General features: G+C 40.1%; 1 protein-coding gene across 2 annotated transcripts in view; it reads left to right on the forward strand.

Annotated features, from left to right (window-relative positions):
• The first annotated feature begins 877 nt into the window (after positions 1–877).
• CARS1 (cysteinyl-tRNA synthetase 1) overlaps positions 878–20,367 on the forward strand; it is a 36,348-nt gene continuing 16,858 nt past the window's right edge. Inside the window, exons 1-12 of one of the 2 annotated variants that reach the window (XM_054067518.1) lie at positions 878–929; positions 6,403–6,648; positions 9,458–9,549; positions 10,384–10,472; positions 10,704–10,800; positions 11,255–11,353; positions 12,325–12,474; positions 13,453–13,593; positions 16,562–16,650; positions 17,645–17,766; positions 19,551–19,663; positions 20,224–20,352. In XM_054067518.1, coding sequence (XP_053923493.1) covers positions 905–929; positions 6,403–6,648; positions 9,458–9,549; positions 10,384–10,472; positions 10,704–10,800; positions 11,255–11,353; positions 12,325–12,474; positions 13,453–13,593; positions 16,562–16,650; positions 17,645–17,766; positions 19,551–19,663; positions 20,224–20,352 — 1,392 coding nt within the window. In that variant the 5' untranslated portion in view covers positions 878–904. The remainder of the gene's footprint in view (positions 930–6,402; positions 6,649–9,457; positions 9,550–10,383; positions 10,473–10,703; positions 10,801–11,254; positions 11,354–12,324; positions 12,475–13,452; positions 13,594–16,561; positions 16,651–17,644; positions 17,767–19,550; positions 19,664–20,223; positions 20,353–20,367) is intronic. The other variant, XM_054067519.1, reaches the window with a different exon arrangement.

Below are 20,367 nucleotides of genomic sequence, written 5' to 3' on the forward strand. Positions count from 1 at the left end.
CTTTCTTGTAGTCCCTTTGAGGTACTGTAAGGTTGCTATAAAGTCTCCATTGAGCCTTCTCTTCTCCAGGCTGAACAAGCCCAACTCTCTCAGCCTGTCCTCATATGGGAGGTACTCCAGCCCTCTGACCATCTTTGTAGCCCTCCTCTGGACCCATTCCAACAGCTCCATATTCCTCTTACATTAGATATTCCAGAACTGGGGGCCAATACACCAGGTGGGGTTTCATGAGAGTGGAGCAGAGGGGCAGAATCACCTCCCTCACCCTGCTGCCCATGCTTGTTTTGATGCAGTCCAGGATACGGTTGGCCTTCTGGGCTGCGAGTGCACACTGCTGGCTCATGTTGAGCTTCTCATCGACAAGCACCCCAAGTCCTTCTCTGCAGGGCAGCTCTCAATCACATCATCCCCCATCCTGTATTGAAACCGTGGATTGCCTCGACCCAGGTGCAGGACCTTACACTTGTCCTTGCCCACTTCTCCAGCCTGTCCATGTGCCTCTCGATGATATCCTATCCTTCTGGTGTGACAACTGCACCATTCTGCAAACTCGCTGACGGTACACTCGATCTCGCTGTCTGTATCATCAATGGTAACATCAAACAGCTCTGGTCCCAGCGCGGACCCCCGAGGACGCCCTCAATCGCGCTGGCCCCCCGCGGTCCTCCATTAAAACGGCGACAGCCGGGCCTGGCCCTGGGACCGCACTCCCAACGGGGCGGGCGCTGAGCGAGGGGGCGGGGCTTCCCTGTTGCCGTGGCGACGCGCGTCGGAAGTAGCGCAGGGGCGGGGCGGCACTTCCGGGCACGCTGTTGCATCAGCTCGATAGCGAGAGGAGGGGACGGCGGGGGAGGAGGCAGCAGCAGCAGCAGCAGCAGCAGCAGCAGTAGTAGTAACAGTGAGGATGGCAGCGCCCGGCGCCGAGCAGGGTGAGGCAGTGCCCGGCGCCGCGAAGCCCAGCCGAGACGAGGCGGAGGGCTCGGTGGGGTTGTCGCGCCCGGGGGCGGGCGGTGTCGTGGTGTCAGGGCGCGGGGAAGCGCCGAGCCCCCCGCCCCGTGGCTAGGGCCGGGAATGGCGGCCGAGGGGCGTGAGGGTGGTGGCTCGGGGCCTGCGGCGGCGGGCTCCTCCCTAGCGCCAGCTCCGTGGCCCCGAGGTGCGAGGCAAGCAGCCCTCAGCCGTCACAACGCTCTTGGAGCAGAGGCGATGCATGAAATCAGCCCCTCTTGGTTGGGTGGCTGGTGTCCCTCGGTGGTGGGCGACACGTAAGCAGCTCCTGGTGCCACCTGACAGCGAAGGAGTTTGAAGTGAGGTGTGGGACTGGGTGTATACCTCCGTGGGGTAGTGGGAAATGTAGATGTATAAGTGCCGGTCACACCTGTCACGCTGGTGCCTATAGATCAGAGGATCTCCGGTGCCGTGCAAAACCAGGGGGGTGATCCATATTGTGCCTCGCCTCTAATGTAAAGATTAATGATGACACATGGTTATTTATGGAAAAAAAATTCTGAACTTCTTAGTGCTGAAATTTGGGAACGGCTGTTCTTCAGCTTGATGTGTTCAAAGAGATGTTAGGTGACTGCCAGACCTCTTAGTTGTGCACTCATCACTGCGCTGTGTGCTGTCTTTCTCCTGTCTCTGTCTCCCTTACCATCTTTCCTAGTGATCTGTGTTCTTCCTTGAACTGATGTCTGAACTTTTTGACTTTTCTGGACTTTTTTTTTGTGGTTGTGTTTTAATAATGGGTTGTACTATGCTCTTCCATATGGAAGGAAGGCCAGAGTAGTCCTGTAATTTTTGACACTACTGTAGCAAATGGAAACTTGGAATACCAGTCATACAAGTGTGAAATACCATGAAGGTATGTAAGGGCTTGGAAATTTCCGTCATTCCAGTTAAGGATCTGTGAATTCAAAGACTTTGCCCCTTTTCCTTGTTACTGAAAGTTACTCTGCTCATCATGAGTAACATTCTTATGTAAGGGAGTCCAGAAGCATTTATTGTTGTCAGGGGACTGGCTTTTTCAGATGTGTTTTCAGCATCTTAGCTAGGTTAAGGGATTAGAGGGGGAGAAACCCACTGAAGGTTCAGTTCAGGTGCACTTTAAGAAATTGTTTTGTTAGGTTTATTGGTGGGCAAATAGTATTTGCCTTTTACTTAAACTGTGATTGTTACATTTGGTTTCAGTTTAGGAGAAGTGGAACTTGGAGGGCTAAAGTGACTAGGAATAACAAACTCTTCTTTGGTGGGATAATCCTGTCTCAAAAATCCTGGCTCTGCGAAAAGCATCTTGATCCTTATGTGTGAGTTTTGAAAAGTCCTTTGTTTCTCTGTGTGCACACTGTGTCTTGCATAGATGGGATAGCTGCTTTGGTTGAGTTTTTATGAAATTATTACAGAAAAGGATAGTTCGTTTTGGCTGAACAGATAGTTGGACTTTCTTCCAAAGCTATTGGAGTGGTCAGCCAGGATGATAAATGGCCAGTTTGGAGCAGTCTTAATAATGAGACATGTTAATGCTTATGTTTGATGTGTTGCTTTAAATTTGTGAAAGACAGATTGGAAGAGAAATGATATCTTAAAATATTGAGAACTGTCTAAGATTTCTTCTCAGAGAATGCCTCTGCAGAAATCCCAGAATGTTTCAGTTGCCATCTAATTATGGCTGACAAGGTTAACAGGTTCAGGGAAGCCCAGGAGACCTAATTTTTCCCTGCAGCAAAGTTACTCCCTGTTTTTGTGTCAGCTAGCTTACTGTACTGCCTACCTTATGGCTTTTCTGCACTTACTTTACTGTCAACACCTTCAAGGAACAGAGGTTTTTGTTTTCAAGGTAATAAAAGTAAAAAAATTCCATGAGATTTGATATTGTGTGGGTTACGCATCATGATTAAACTTCAGAGGTGTTTTATGTACAAATAAAATGTCAAAATGATCTTATGCCTTTGAGTCTGTGTGCTGCTGCAGTCTTGGAGGCAAATTCTCAGTGTCTTTTAGTAGTCTCCAAGGCACTCCGTACACTGAAAGAAGAATGTGTGACAACTATGTTGCCCAAAGAGATCATACCCTGGCAGCTATTGTATGAGAGCCATATTGATTAATGGCGGAATGTCTTTGGTGGAATGTCTATGGTGGAATGTCTTTGAAGCAGCTTTTTAATGTGGTGGAGTGTTACTTTATTAATATTCATTCTTGTGATTTTTCAGGGTTATTTTTCTACCTCTCCAGTACTTGTGCTCTGTGCTTGTTTTTTGAACAGAGTATTTCTGGAGTGATATAATTTGATGTCTACAGACCATTCCATTCACATGAGTTAATGTTCAGTATTATGCAACAGCACTGTAATACTCCTTTTCTGTTGTCAATAAGACACTTTGTAATGCAACTGAGCAGTAGCAATTGTAGTTTTTCTGTTCTGGGAGGAGAGAAAGATTGCAGTTGGAGAGAAGGGCTGTTTCTTAGCTTGGTTTCCCAAAGCAACAGGGGTAAACCAAGTCAGACCTATCTGTGTCCATTGGCCCTTCTTCCTCAATAGTTTTTAATCCACTGATCGGTTTAAGTACATTTACAGTTGGCTGCCTATTGCACACAGACTGAGCAAAAATGAGTTGCAGCTGTATGGGAGGGAGAGGGTACTGAATTGTATGCGGAGAGGGGATGAAGTACAGGAAATACTTCAGTGGCAGTGTGTGATGAATTAAAGGCATTTCAAGGCACTGAAGGAGGCAACTGAGGGTGCAGAATGTAAATGACAGAAAACAAGGTGCTGTAGATTTACTACTCTTATTTTTAGTAGCGATATAAGTGAATTGGACTGATCACTCAGCACTCTTTCACAAGCAAATCTGCTGTGTTTATCTCTGCATCTGACTGCAGCACAGAGTAGAACACATCTGTGCTAGCTATAAGCTAGCTGTCATGGTTTGAAAAGTACCGGTCCATCTAGAAAAGGAAGTTTGGACCTCAGCACAGCCTGTGGAACCAATATGGGAAACTCATGTTGGTACAGTGAGCCTGCTGGAGTTTGGGACTACTGTGGCTCTGCTGCTTCTGTGCCCTGTCAACAGCTGCTCAGGCATGTTCATGCTGTACTGCACTTGCTGTGGTGTGCGGTCACATGGATGTGACTTTGGGCTGAGTTTGAGTCAGTGATCAGTCTCACCATAAAGACATCCTCCTGTTGGGTCTCCCAGGCTAACTGGTTTCTTTGATGTATCATGCTTCCAGGTCTGCTGTTGCTCTTGCAACTAAACATAGCATCAAAGTTTATAATTTAAGGTATTAATGTGCCTGCCAAGATTGTTCTAAGTAATTTTGGCCGCTCTCCTTATCAGGGCTGGGCTGGTACTGACGTTCACAGGCAGTATTTGCTGTCTTTCCTCACTGAAATTAGCTTGTACAAGTTCTGCCATCTTTGTTATGTTTATATATGAAGTTGGTGCAATTTCCCTTTTAGATTGGTTTACAGATGTGGTTGGAAAGCACTTATATTGTTTCAGATACACTGACTTGCTTCCCATTAGTAGCCTGGTGCGTGAATAATGGTCATAATAGCCCTAATAATACTTTGCAAATTGAGTGTTGCTTTCCTTCCAATAGGTCATTAAAGATCTTTTCTTTGAGATACAGTTTCGTTGTTACACAGATCGTTCTTGTAATACTCTTTTTGGCCTTCTTCTTCATGATTCATGAATACAAAAATCACATTCAAGGAAGACTTAGGTCTTAGGTTTCCATCCTTAATAAACATAACTATTTCATGTGTATAAACATGTAAAGTTCTATGGTGATAAATGTCAGTAAATATTTAGGAGCCGAAATTTTAACGTAAAATTAACTATCCGAGCCAAAACTGAATCCTATTCAGCTAGGTAAATTAAGTCTGTAAGGTCTAGTTATGAACCATTATTTATGCTCGTTATTCCCTATTTATACTGCACAATTACATTCATAGCCTTGATAAGGATTGAGACTTTACATGAGTCTGACTGTGCTTTTGTGTATGAATTTTAAACACCTTTTGTGACTTTTATTTTTTTGTAATTTTTTTTTTTTTAAATCACTGATCTTTTCTGTTAGTTTGACTGGTGTGCCTCTGTATCTCACTTGCACTAAAAAGAGATACATACAGACTCGGTAACTAGCTGCCATTTCTGTATAGGAAATACACTGCTCATAGAGTCTTGACTGATGATATTTGGAAAAACTTTGCAATTCTGCAGTTCCTCATATCCTCTCCTAGCCATCACTTCCCCATCTACTTGCATCCTTTCTTTTCCGAGAGTGTTGGTCTCTGAGCACCGCCAGTGCTTCAGGAATTACTGGTGCCGAAGATGTCTGTATTATTGTAAGAAGCAACACTTGTAGCGATGGTATTTGTCCAGGTTTGGAGCAGGGACAGGTGTTCTACTGCCTCTCTCACTTTATTGCACTATGACCTTGACTACATCTTAAAATACCTTCTTGGCAGGCTTACCTAAGCGGGATATCAGCTTAATGTTTGTACAGTACTTTGAACACCAAAGGAGTTAACAATGTTGAATCGTTACAGGAAAATTAGAATGCTAGGTTTACCTAATGTCAGTGTGAGCCCTGGAGCCGTAACCTCCACAGTGCCTCATGCCCGCTGACTTGACAGGGCTTGCCATTACTGTGAGCATTTCCACCAAGGCACGGAACCTTTCGCTGCTTACTCCACGACCCAGCACTGCTAAAGATGAGACATAATTGAACCTGCTTTGCCTATATACCAAATAAATCGTGGAATTAAAAATTGTGGGGGAGGAGAATTAGCTAATATCCTTTCTGTTCATTTGTATAGATCTTACCAATTTTAAGTATTATGTGTATGAGAAGAGAAAGTGGTGTAGGAGAAGAATGGAAATACACAGCAACAGCCTGAATTTTGAATTGTTCAAGCAAGTAGGAGTAAGTGAGCATCATGCTGGGACTCTGAATATGGGCACCAGTCCTGCAAAGGTGTAAGGATATGCTCAGCTTCAGTAGATGTGTTCACAGCCTATCAACAGTGCGTAAAATTATTCCTGTAAAATATTTGCAGGATGAGTGTTTTAGCAGCATGGAGGAGAGTGACTGATTAGGTTTGCTATGCAAAGAATTTTCTCCAATGTCAAGTAGATAATATTTCTTCATGAAGAAGATGTCCTTTTGTTCTTATTAGTCTTTGTAAAGATGCGTCAAAAAAACTTATTACAGCATGAACATAGTCATATTAGTAGGAAATATGTAATTATTCAGTAGCTTGTGTTAAATATATTTTTCTCAAATTTCTTGTCAGCTGCCAGAGCTAATTTAGAAGGGGAGATGCAAAGTATAGGGATATATTTTGGTCATGAGATCTCCTTCTTTCAATGCTGACCAAATGTCCTGTGCCTCTCTTTACAGCTTCCAGCTACAGTTTTATTCTGAGCATTAGTGAAGAGGAAGCCAGGGTGAAGGCTTTGAACGAGTACCTGAGCACTCGTAGTTATATCCAGGGGTTCACATTTTCACATGCAGATGTGGAGGTATTCAGAAAGTTTTCGGGGCCACCTGTGGACCAATATATCCATGTTGTCCGGTGGTACAGACACATAGAAGCAATCTATGATGGCAGCAGTGAAAAAAATGAGCCTTGTAAACTTCAAACAAGTGAGTAATATGAAACTTGTGGGCAGGTTATAGACTAGCAGACATTGTATTGGTTTTATTGCTGACAGTTCTGAATTCCCTTTTGTACTCTCTTGCACGCTTTAAAATTTAACCTATCAACTTGTATTCAAGGTCATGAAATTTTTCTTGCATACAATTACTGTGTAATTGATAGATTTTGACCTATTTGAATGTTAAAGCTCTGTTTCCACATTTCTTTGATTTTTAGTATTCTCCTGGGTACAGAATTTCATTATGTGTATTTTCTTTAAAAAGCTATCCACTGTGTTGTGAAAGAATATGTGGGTTCTGCTTGTTCCCTAAAATATCAGGAACTGCTCAGATTCATAATAAAGTAAACTCTTATGATTGTTATTAACACTGAATTTCAAAAAGAATTTTTTTGTTTTTATTTTAAACCTGGTAATTGAGAGATTGGCAATGATTTGAGGAAATACTAATTGGTAAATCTAGGTCATTGCGTAAGCATGAGTGCTGGCATTTTTGGGAGCTGCATCACCCTCTGGAGCTGTTTTGCGATGAGCTAGTCTAATTTAATTGCTTTATAGTGAGATCCTTGCTCAGGGAGTCATAAAATAATTAATAATAATAACACAGAGCTGTTGTATAGTGTTTGCAATACTGCAAAGGAATGCATGTCTGTCATTTTTGCTGATGGTTGTTGACTAATATTACTCCAATGCCATCTTCTCGCAGACTCTCATCATGTGTTCTCAGTTCATATCAGACCAGTGGTTAAAATCGGAGTCCTGCAAGGAGATTCTGTGTATGTGTGTGCTTGCATGTGTTTGTGCTGGTTATTGATTTCCTTTCAGTAGCGAAGGGATCTCAGCTGTACCACTGGCTCAAGTAGCAGACTTAATGCCACTAACTACAGTTTGTCTGCAGACTTTCATGGAGCACTGAATCAATAAGAGAAAAGGTTTCTGTTTCCCTGTCAATGAAACTTTTGATGTTAAGTCTCTTTCTCTCTGAGTGGTTATACCTTGTTATCTTCACAATCTGTGTACGTGTATCAAAAGTCCTGAAAAAGTCCTGGTGTTCTGCAGCGCTCATTATGAGAATGACGTGACGTGTGAATCTGCCACACTTCTTAGACTTTGGATATTTTATCTGTGTTTTTTTGGGTGTATTGAGGGACTCCAGGAGTGGATTAGAGCAACCAGAGGAAGACTACAGCTGGCAGAGAGATGTATTCAAACAGACTGAACAGTATGCCTTTTCCGTTGCCCTTGGTGTCCTTGTAGTGGATATAATGTGACACCTAGTTCATAAGCTGAGAGCTTTAGGGTGCACTATTTGGTTTTTTTTCCTTATGTTTAGTGTGGTTGTAAGTGGAGAAAGCTTTACAGATTTATCTTTTATTAGACTAACCCACATAAGCTTCCTTCCCTGAGGGAAATGTTTGCCACAATTAGGCATCCCAGTGTAATGTTTGTGAATCAAAGAGTAAACAAATCCATAACTTGGTATATAGTCTGTGTTTTGGATAGACTGCTCTTGAACTTTAGGACTTCTGTTCAGGATTACGTAATACAATGAAATGTTTGGAGTAAATGCCTATTTCTGTGGGTCCATAACATGGAGGTTAAATGGAGTCCATTTGCAAGACAGAGTGCTGCAGTTAATATCTTCTTTTCTTATTTAGGCAGTTATTTAAAAAAGGAAGATAAGGAAGAGATTAAATTTCTCATACCATGAATGTTTATGTTACTTAAAGGTTTTCTGCCAAAATATTCATACAAAGGTATTAGGGAAACGGAGTTAATGAAGAGCACTCTGAGGCACAGAATCAGAAAGGTGATTTTGTTGTTGAAATAAATAGTTTATATAATATTTTAATTGCAGTTAGAGTGCATACCATGAGGATTCCTAAAGAGAGTGCTGTGTGTACTGAGCTGGCAACCTTGCAGTATTTTTGAATTTACTGGTTTGCTTTTAGTAATAGTTAACACAATGGTTAGTTTAACATCTTTACAGCTGTAAGCAGCCCTGTGTATAGCAAACTGCAACTCTTTGGCAGATGACTTGCTTATATTATTGTTTGAGAAGAACTACAAGTTTAACAACTATGAGTTTTTAACATAAAAACTGAAAAAAATGCAAGAATATTGTCACTAATACTATGCTGGGTTTTAACTACTTGCTTTTATGGCAAAATTTATCCCCTTTCTGAATTGGGGCATACTTGTGGGGAATGACTCTGTTCAAAAATGCCTTGTGTACATAGCAACAGTACATGGTAGAAAGCTGAGGTTCTTTCTAAACCTTTCCGTCTCTCCTGCCTCTCACCCTGAATACACATACTCTGTCAATATTGGCTCTGGAGTCTAACTCCTATCTCTGGAGATTTTTTGCAAATTCTGTATAAGGTGCTGTCACAGTAAAATCAGTGGCATTGCAGGAAGCCCAGAACTACCATAACACTATTAATAATTCATTAAATTTCAAAGCTCTTGCTAATGCTTTAACTGAATTGCACACTCGCTTTTATACCCTCTTCCTTCTTGTTACATGGATCAAAAGTTAATGGGAATGGCAGGTCAAAGAGTAGAAAATAAACTAGATTGAAATAATTTGCTTTGGTTTTAGTGACTTTGTAGGAAGCTCTAATAGAATAATTGGATTACTAGGATTGGAGCTACTTTGTCTAATTATATGTGGGGTTTGTTGTTTTGTGTTTGTTTTTTTAAAATAACTTAATGATGTGATAATGAGAAAATGTTATATTGCAAATCTGTTTGTGCAAAGTGTCTTTTCAGTTCTCTTTAAACCATTTTTCCCCTAGGTAAAGGCAAGCGCGTACAGCCCCCCTGGTCTCCCCCTGAAGGGACAAAACACTCTAGGCTCTGCCTCTACAACAGCCTGACTCGCAATAAGGTGACTAAATGAAAGAAAAATGGAGATTTCCATAGAAACACAGATAGAGAAGTCATCAAATGTTTCTTTCTGAGGCATTTGACCTGTGGGTAGATGAGTTTCTGGGTTATATTTTGTGGAACATTAACAAGCAGATGCCAGAGGTGCTGTGTGGTCAAGTGTGTTTGCTGAGGCAAATGTTATAATATACACAATAAATACACGTATACTACAAGTGTATGTGTGTGTGTGTGTATATGTATATTCCGTAGTATATTCCGAGTTCACAGTTGCAAGTTATCACCATGCAAAGTAGCCAGGGATTTCACTGTAATACATGTAAATATAGGCAATGTTTTATCAGAATAAAATCGCAGTTTTTTTCTTTCTGGATTAAAAAAAAAAAAAGTCTTCCTAATTATATTACTGTGATATAAACTGGTAAATCTTCTTGTGGTGCTATTTGAAGGTCCTTTGGGAAAGAGAGTAACTCTTAGGAATGCTAATGTAATATGGGATATAGCATCCAAGTATGTGTGAAATTTTTATACTCTGTAACTTTTTCCACTTCAAAAAAAAGTCTCATCTTGAATAATGCCCTGCCTAGTCCAAATCTTTATAATCTGATATCTTGATTGATAAGAGTGCAAATAAGATAAGCAGTCACACTCTGTTCTCTCTCTTACATGATAAAGTTAGTGATCTGTTCTTGATGTAAAACTGGGAATGGAATAACTTTTCCTTTTCTGTAATTATAAACTGTATTTTCACATTCTCATCTCTAAATGTGATGTTACTGGCCTGAGATCATGTCTTCCATTTCTTCTGATCACTGTGCTTTCCCTTTCAATTAAGGAAATATTTCAGCCTCAGAATGGAAAAAAGGTCTTGTGGTATTGCTGTGGTCCAACAGTTTATGACGCTTCTCACATGGGTCATGCCAGGTACTGCAGTTCCTTGTTTTGGTATAGGTAATAATAGTGTTTATTGGAAGCAAAAGATTAGTAGAAAAAGGTACTTTATTTAGATGAGTGTCTTACTAGGACTCAATGCTTAAGATTACAGATTAAAAACTTAGTGGTCGATGAGGGAAAATTAAAACTGCTGTAAAATTGACGCAGATAATAGACTTGACGTGTTCACTGAAAACACCCCTATATCTTTTATGGTTTTAGGTCATACATCTCATTTGATATCCTGAGAAGAATCTTGAGGGATTATTTTAAATATGACATTTTCTACTGTATGAATATTACAGATATTGATGATAAGGTAAGGTCTTTCTAAATTGCAATCTAAAATACTGTACTTTGAGCATGGGACTCAGTCATATGTAATTATCATTTGATTAGCCAAGATAAATCTTATGGTTTTTAACTCAGACATACGTTTTGTACACAGTTATTGATTTTTTTCCAGTTTTGTAGCATTCCTGTGGTAGCAAAGCCTGTATTCTTGTATATAAATGAGTGTTGTCACAAATAGTGAAGACTAAGCATTTTACAAAGAACTTACTTTATTTGCCTGTTGTTGAGATACCCAATTAACTCTGAGGTAGCTGATTAACTATGTATGGTGTTTTTAGTTTATATTACTGCATGTAATTCTTGTAGCTTGTTAAATTTATAGGGATTCTGAAATGCCTTTGGTATGTAGTAAATTTTATTTGCACTTTGTATAACTATGTGGTACTTCACAAAAATATTTTCATGTTTCTGCTTTATAGATTATCAAGAGAGCAAGACAAAATTACCTTTTTGAACGGTATAGAGAGAAAAAATCACTGCCAGATCAGCTCCTTGAAGATGTGAGAACTGCCTCAGAGGTGGGCATGGTATTTAATTCCTCTTAGTGTCTTAAGTTCTTACTTAATAATGTAGCAAAGCATCAAAAATGTGCTTCTGACTTTTCTACCTCCTTACACTGCCTGTTTGTTTCAAATATTCTGTTGAACTGGTAGCACACAAATTAGAAATGTTCTTGGAATTGCAGATTAGTTCAATTTTTCCCTTTGTTTAGAACTTACAAGAACTATGTGCGTGCTTTTTATGTCTGTGGAGCTTGTTCCTGAGCATGTGTATGATGATGTTGTTGGAGTGTTAGGGAAAAAGCTCAAAAAGCATCTGGACATTTGTGTGTTACACTTCAGACTTTAAAAATAACCCTTTAAAATAGTTACTAAGCAGTGGTATGTCCATAAACTTTTGAAGCTTGTGAGACTCCTCTTTTATACTATTGATAGCCTTGAGTAAAGAGTCTTCAAAACTTTAAAGATCTAATAAATTGTGCATGCTGGACTGAAGGTGAACAAAAGTGATTCTCTGGTCTTTTGTAGAACTATAGATCACAAACAGATTCAGTCTAATGAATTGAATGCAGGCCCGGGAATAGGAAATCTGGAAATTTTGCCCAGCTATGGTTACTTGTCAAGCTCTCTAAGCATAGCGTTTAATCTCTGTGTTTCATGTTAAAGTTTCTCCTTTTCAAATTTGTGATAAGCAACTGTGTAATTAAGGTGATCAACACTACAGAAAATGAACATTACTAAGCAACAGTAATGATGATGTAGTAATTCATGTAGTCTTTCTGGAAAACTGAATTTGGATGGGAACTTAAATCTTTTCACTGCCCCTTTATTTCTGATGAATATGTTTCAATACTATTATATTGAAGCTTTTTATGTGGCATCGTGTAATGTTGGTCACTAGCAAGGCACTATGTGGCTAAAGTGTTGTGTGTGGAACATAGTGCTACTCTAATGCAAGTTGCTTTCTGATTTTTTTTTTTCAATTGTAGCTCTTTTCAGTTAAATTAAATGAGACAACGGACCCGGATAAAAAGCAAATGTTGGAAAGAATTCAAAATGCAGTGAAGTCTGCGTTTGACCCCCTACAAAAAGCTGTGCAAGCACAACTCCCTGGAGAAGAGATCAACAGATGTCATGAGGTCAGTTTGAGCTCCTTTTTAAGTTATATTTGGCTTATAATTGTTAGGAGTTTTAAAAGTAATATTTAGCTGTAGAAATTCCCTGAAACACTATGGAAATCTTTATTCATACAAAGAGGAATGGTTGGCCTGAGGACTTTTTAGTACTTTGCATTCAATACAGAAAAAAATTGATCCTTCGTTTTGACTATGTGATTTTTTGTTGCTGTTTTCAGTGACTTTTTTTTTTCCTCCTTTGCACTGTGATAGTTACTCAGTTATATTTTTACCTTTCTGATGGGGATTTTTCTCTTGCATATATTTAGAGTTTCTCTTTTACCTTTTTTGTCCTGATGAATTAGTTTCAGTGTAAATTACTGAACGTACATTTATGACATTCGAGTGCCGGAGGGAGTTTTCTACACAAATGTTTCCAGTCTTCCTTCTTGAGAAGACTCCCTGAACTAGAAAAAAATCCAGCTATTCTAATATCAAGCACTTCTATACACTGACCTAACAGAATTTAAAAACCAACTGAAGCCTAAGCAATCGCACCTTCTGTGCTACTTCCTAATGTGAAAAAATGTCATCTTTCTACATAAGGCTGAAATGCATCCTTGTCAATATTCAAATTGGTTTTCCAAACACTTAACCATGTGCACAGTAAGGCTTCTGTTAGGATTATCCAATAGTAATGGGAGGATCAGATGTTATAAGAAAACTGTGGGTCCCATGGAGTATTTACAGCATAAATTTCACATCCCTATTTAAGTGATTGATATAAAAACAGATATCTCTTATTAGTTTATCTTCCTTCCTCTGTTTCATCCATATCTATGAAGGGCAATATGATAAAAATCTGTAGAAGCATGGATTACTCTGTATTCACAACCAAATGTCTTTTTCCTCGAACAAAACTCTGTTCAGAATAAAATCCTTCTGCAGAGTTTAAACAGGGCAAGTTTTTGATCAGTTGCACTGACAATTATTGTTTTATAGAAACTGTTGGAAGAAGCCAAGGATTTGCTGTCTGACTGGTTGGATACAAAATTCGGCAGTCAGGTGACTGACAATTCCATATTCTCAAAACTCCCCAAATTCTGGGAAGGGGAGTTTCATAAAGATATGGAAGCGCTCAATGTAAGTAAACAAACTGCTTTCTGTTCTAAAAGTGTATGTGTCGTGCTTGTAATACCCAGAATATAATTTGGCTCCTCAATGGCTTTCAAAAACCTCATATTTCAGCATTATTGATAAAGTATTTCCTTTAATGTGAATAAATCGCTATTGAATAGGCATCTGTTCTGTTTCCATCCTGACAATCTTAAATCCATTGTGCACGTTACCAGAGCCAATTAACTGATGATCAAGTTCGACACATGACCTCTGTCCCTTCCCCTTGGTGTAACGTGAGCCTATAATCATAAACTGAGCCAGAATCACAGAATCACAGAATCACAAGGTTGGAAAGGACCCATTGGATCATCGAGTCCAACCGTTCCTAACACTCCCTAAACTATGTCCCTAAGTACTTCATCCACCCGTTCCTTAAACACCTCCAGGGAAGGCGACTCGACCACCTCCCTGGGCAGCCTGTTCCAGTACCCAATGACTCTTACTGTGAAGAGTTTTTTTCTGATATCCAACCTGAACCTCCCCTGACGGAGCTTCAGGCCATTCCCTCTAGTCCTGTCCCCTGTCACTTGGGAGAAGAGGCCAGCTCCCTCCTCTCCACAACCTCCTTTCAGGTAGTTGTAGAGAGTAATAAGGTCTCCCCTCAGCCTCCTCTTCTCAAGGCTAAACAACCCCAGCTCTCTCAGCCGCTCCTCATAAGACTTGTTCTCCAGCCCCCTCACCAGCTTTGTTGCTCTTCTCTGGACACGCTCCAGAGCCTCAACATCCTTCTTGTGGTGAGGGGCCCAGAACTGAACACAGTACTCAAGATGCGGTCTCACCAGTGCCGAGTACAGAGGGAGAATAACCTCCCTGGACCTGCTGGTGACCCCATTTCTGATACAAGCCAAGATGCCATTGGCCTTCTTGGCCACCTGGGCACACTGCTGGCTCATGTTCAGTCGGCTGTCAACCAGCACCCCCAGGTCCTTCTCTTCTGTGCAGCTCTCCAGCCATTCTTCCCCCAGTCTGTAGCGCTGCATAGGGTTGTTGTGCCCCAAGTGCAGGACCCGGCATTTGGTCTTGTTAAACCTCATCCCATTGGTCTCGGCCCAGCAGTCCAGCCTGTTCAGATCCCTTTGCAGAGCCTCCCTACCCTCCAGCAGGTCGACACTTCCTCCCAGCTTAGTGTCATCTGCAAACTTGCTAAGGGTGCACTCGATGCCTTCATCCAGGTCATTGATAAAGACATTGAACAGAGCTGGACCCAGTACTGAGCCCTGAGGAACTCCACTTGTGACTGGCCTCCAGCTGGAGTTAACTCCATTGACCACCACTCTCTGGGCCCGGCCATCCAACCAGTTTTCAACCCAGGAGAGTGTGCGCCTGTCCAGGCCAGAGGCTGACAGTTTCTGAAGCAGAATGCTGTGAGAAACTGTGTCAAAGGCTTTACTGAAGTCCAAGAAGACTATATCCACAGCCTTTCCCCCATCCAGTAGTCGAGTGATTTTGTCATAGAAGGTGATCAGGTTAGTTTGGCAAGATCTGCCTTTTGTAAACCCATGTTGACTGGGCCTGATCACCCGGTTCTCTTGCGTGTGCTTCATGATAGCACTCAAGATTACCTGTTCCATGACTTTCCCTGGCACTGAGGTGAGACTGACAGGCCTGTAGTTCCCCGGATCCTCTCTGCAACCCTTCTTGTATATGGGCACAACATCAGCCAGCCTCCAGTCTAGTGGAACTTCCCCAGTCAGCCAGGACCTCTGGAAGATGATGGATAGGGGTTTGGAAAGGACATCCGCCAGTTCCTTCAATACTCTTGGGTGGATCCCATCCGGCCCCATAGACTTGTGGACGTCTAGCTGGGCAAGCAAGTCTCTAACCGCCTCCTCTTGGATCACGGGAGCCTCAATCTGCCCCTCTAACTCTTGGATTTGTAAACAGAAGGAACAACTTTCTTTGCTATTAAAGACTAAGGCGAAGAAGGCATTAAGTACCTCAGCCTTGTCCTTATCCCCTGTCACTGTTATTCCTTCTGCATCCACTAGAGACTGGATATTCTCCCTCGTCCTCCTTTTCCTGTTAATGTACTTGTAGAAAGACTTTTTGTTGTCTTTCACAGACTTAGCGAGTTTTAATTCTAGTTGGGCCTTGGCCCTCCTGATTTTTTCCCTGCACGATCTCACTTCGTCCCTGTAGTCCACCCAAGATGCCTGTCCTTTCCTCCAGAGCACATAGAGCTTCTTTTTCTTATTGACGCATCTTGAGATCACCCTGCTCCACCAAGCTGGCTTTTCCCCCCGCCGGCTCCTTTTCCGGAACACAGGGATGGCTTGCTCTTGAGCTGATAGGATTTCATTTTTCAAGAGCGCCCAACCCTCATGGGCTCCCTTGCCCTGAAGGACTGTTTCCCACGGGACTTTGCTAATCAACCTTCTGAACAGGCCAAAGTCTGCCCTCTGGAAGTTTAATGTGACTGTTTTGCTAACCCCCTTCTTAATCCCACAGAAGTTTGAGATGGAGTCTTTAGGTGCACAAGAGAGTCCTGCCAGCCTCAGCATTTAGACTGGCTACTTACCAGTCTTCATCCACTAAGAAATTATATGAGGATAACAATCAAGGACAGACTTGTCTCTTGCAGCTGAAGTGCTCTATCATATCTAAGGATTCAGCTCAGTGAAGGTTTATTTATTTACCTGCAGATCAGAGGGGCTTATTGCCTGTCAGAAGGGCAGTAAGTGGAAGAGCTGACATCTCTTGCAGTAGTTTGTTGTTAATGTCACCTTAAAGGCTGAGAAAGAAATGGCCAGAGCAATTTGTTTCAGAGCAGAAAGCTGGAAATAGGAGTCTTAGATTCTACTACCGTTTGATTTTGAGCAGATTTTTAACTAATGTATAATATGTATATTTAGTGTATAATATGCATATGTGTAAATATTTTTATGTAAATATAAAAAATATATAAAATACACAAGTCTACTTTTATCTATAGGTTTTACCTCCAGATGTTTTAACACGGGTTAGTGAATATGTGCCAGAAATTGTGGATTTTGTGAAAAAGATTGTGGATAATGGTTATGGGTAAGTTTGCTACTGGATGCTTTTTTTGTTTGCTTATACTGTATCATGGCTAGAATGACTGCTTTTGGCACTTAGCTGTGAACTGTTTTTCCTTTTTTATATGCAGTAATAGTCTTTTCCAGAAGCAGTGTTTCGTCAAAGAAATTTCAGGTTCCTTTGCAAGAGACCTGTTATTTCTCACCTGATGAAAATTTATTCTTGCATTCTGATGTCTTTCAAAGAGAGAAGCTAGACTATTAAATTTGTAGGAAGTCATGAACTGTTTTCCTGTCATTGTCTAATATTTGTGCTAATTGTCTAAAATTGAGCTAATACTTTAGAAGTTCCCAAGTATTATGATGGATTCCCATCTGAAGTTTTTCAGTTCTCTTTCTTTTAATAGCCTCAAGTTTTCAACATGTATTTTTTAATTTTAATATTTTTAGTTTTTAAAAAAAGCAGACCTGTGGTCCAGACTACCATAGTTTCTCTTGTATGTTCTTCCTTTAAACCTGCATTTTAAAATTTTCATAAGAAAAAGGAGGGGGGACAACACAAACGACACAGTTCAAAATTGTTTGCACTGAATTATCTGCATTCCTGGTGGCCCTGAAACTTAACATCTGTGTCAGTCAGACAAAATTAGCAAAGTGAAGGACAAAATGGACTGTTAAACAAGCATGATGTTACTGCAAAATAATAAAAGGAACCAGAAGTGTTGTAGATATTTACTCTCTTGGGACTGTTATCTGATATATCACCTCTTAAAGTTTAACAAAAGATGTTAGTTGTTTACCTTTGATCAATTTTTTTATGACTTTTAGTGATTTGTCTGAAGTCTCTATGGTTAGGTCTTAAAACTGAGGCTTGCCAAAGTCATCTTGACAATACTGAGCAGTACCATGCTGTATGGGGTTTCACTAGAGAACTTAAGTTTAAGGCAGTGATTTTTGGGGATAAAATTCACTTAAGTCTTGGTAGAAAGTTAGCTGAATAATGATCTTTAACTTTTCAGGTACGTGTCAAATGGGTCTGTATACTTTGATACTGTGAAGTTTGATTCGAGTAAAAAACACTCCTATGCTAAGTTGGTTCCTGAAGCTGTAGGTGATCAAAAGGCTCTTCAAGAGGGTGAAGGTAAAAAAGGGAAATAACATTTGCTTAAGTTGCTAAAGAAACTGATAATATGTTGATCTCTTCAGTTGATTTCACTGACATTTGGATTAAAGTTGGTCATGGTTGACTGGTTTACCTGCTGCACTTCCTTTACCAATAAATTTATTTTCCACAGTTTGTAGCTTTGGCAGCACTTTCCTGAAAGTTTTTAATTAGGAAATACTAAGAAATATTATTAATTCTAGAATGTTATGGGGTTGGCTTTTTTTCTCTTTGCTTCTTTGGTTTGATTTTAATCAGAATTGTGAGTAGCTCAGTCGTTTGACTATAGCCCAGTTACTTGAATGTTCATCTCATTCAGAAAATGAGGAGCAAAGACTTAAATCTTCCACATGCCAGGTGAAAGCTCTCCACACTAGGCTATGGTTAGTTCATGACAAATATTTGGGTTTTGCTTTTGTACGGAGAAAACTTTTTTTCTTTGTAAACCTTATTGTGTTGAACTAAAAATGTAGATTTCTTTGAGCCAAGCAGTAGCAGAGGAGTAGCTTAAGATGCTCGATAAACCAGACTCATTAATTGTCTGCTCCTCAGGTTGTATTGTTTTAGTAGCAAATCATACACAAAGTCCATCAGAAGAATATTAAAAGGTTTTTATATAATACTCATACTAGGTGAAAATAGCAATATTTGAGAGATGCAGCTTAAATCTACTATGTACATGTGAAATAAAGGGTGCTTGCTTAAACAAGCCTCTTTGTGGTAACATGAATTTATCATTTCCACTATGTCACCAGTCACTTTTGTTGAATTCTTGTCTCCTTTTGCAAATAGGAGCGACTCCGAGTGAGCACTGTAACTAACCAAGAGTGTGCATATGTCATAGTGTTGCTTGTCAGCTTAGCTACTTTGATTCATTTGTGATCATTGTCCTAACTGTGACAGATAATGTCATTTTGACTATTACAGGCAAGAGTAATTGCAAATTTTAAAGCTTAGCATTCATGTAAATAAAAGCATCATAACTCTCCTATTCAAAGTGCATAATATTAGATGTTTTAAACTGTTGAGATTACCGATATTTCAAACTGTACATCAAAATTAACTGAGCTTAACATTGACAATTTTGTCTTTAATCTGTCTTGGTTTCTTATGCAGTAGGTGGTATTGCTAACCACTTTTAGTCTTGGATTATGAGAAATTGTAAATTCCTTGTGTTTTAAAAATGTTATAATGAGTGTGCTACCTAAGTGATCATGAGGAGCTAACAGCAAATAATGCATAACATGTGTGATGGTAACAAAACAGTAAGCATAGCTATTGAACAACCACTGGCCGCTCTGTGCAGCAACTGAGATTAGGGGTGGAAGAAATATCCTATGATTGTGTTATGTGTGCATATTAAGACAATCCTAGTCTTAATTTGGATCCTTCTAATTTGAGTTAACTGATTCTGCAGTTTTACATGTCTATAAGAATAGGGAAGTTTGTTTCTATATTTCTCTTTCTGTAACTTCAATACTGGAATTGTGCCTGCAGAGAGAATGTAGAGGAATCTCGTGTCAGAACTTAGAAAGCAGGGAAGCTGATGCTTGTTGTCAGATATTCCTGGTAACTAAACATAAATCAAAACCCAAAAGAACTATCAGAGTTAATTACAAGGCATTTTGAGGGCTGAGTGCTTTTTCTTTTCTGTTTTATTTCTTCTTTTGGTTTATTTCACTTGATGTGAGGTACAAAGGCCAAATATCAATAGTGCTGGTGTTTAAATAAAATGTATATATTTACATTTCACTTTTTGAAAGGTGACCTGAGCATCTCAGCTGATCGCTTAAGTGAGAAGCATTCTCCAAATGATTTTGCTTTGTGGAAGTCCTCCAAGCCAGGAGAGCCCTCATGGGACTCTCCATGGGGAAAGGTGCGAACATTATAATTGGGATTTAGATTGTCTATACCTTATTAAGTAGCATATTTTATGGTAGACAAATGCTTTGTCTTACCTCAGATTTATAATGTCTAGATTATGGAGATCTTGTATCCAATAGAAGATTCTGTTGCTGTGTTCATTTGATAATTTAGAATGTGTGTCAGTCTCTGACACTTCTTAAAGAGAAGTTTGCATGCAGGCTCACAGTGCCTGTTACTGTCTGTTTGTCTTCTATTTACTGCTTTATCTGCAATAACTTCTATACCCTTTTATTCATATAATCAAAAATATTCATGTAATTTTAAAAAGTATAATAAGTGGGATAATCAAAGCATCACGGTTGTATATGCCATGTTTTATCTTTAAATGCAACCTTATACTTCTATGAAATTGAGACTGAGAATCTTTTTTTTCTTGGCAATACTTTATGGCCTTTCCTCCTACCTCATTTCCTGAGGTGTGTAGCTGCTTAAGGACAGACCGTGAGGGAATGAAACATAGATAAGAGAGGAAGACTATTAATGAGTAACATTTTTTTCCTTAACGTCCAGGGGCGTCCAGGTTGGCATATTGAATGTTCCGCAATGGCTGGATCCATTCTAGGAGAGTCAATGGATATTCACGGAGGAGGGTTTGATCTACGATTTCCCCACCATGACAATGAACTGGCACAGTCTGAGGTGAATGAGCTGGCC

The sequence above is a fragment of the Cuculus canorus genome, chromosome 5 (genome assembly GCF_017976375.1).
Source record: "Cuculus canorus isolate bCucCan1 chromosome 5, bCucCan1.pri, whole genome shotgun sequence".
In the NCBI taxonomy this organism is placed as follows: domain Eukaryota; kingdom Metazoa; phylum Chordata; class Aves; order Cuculiformes; family Cuculidae; genus Cuculus; species Cuculus canorus.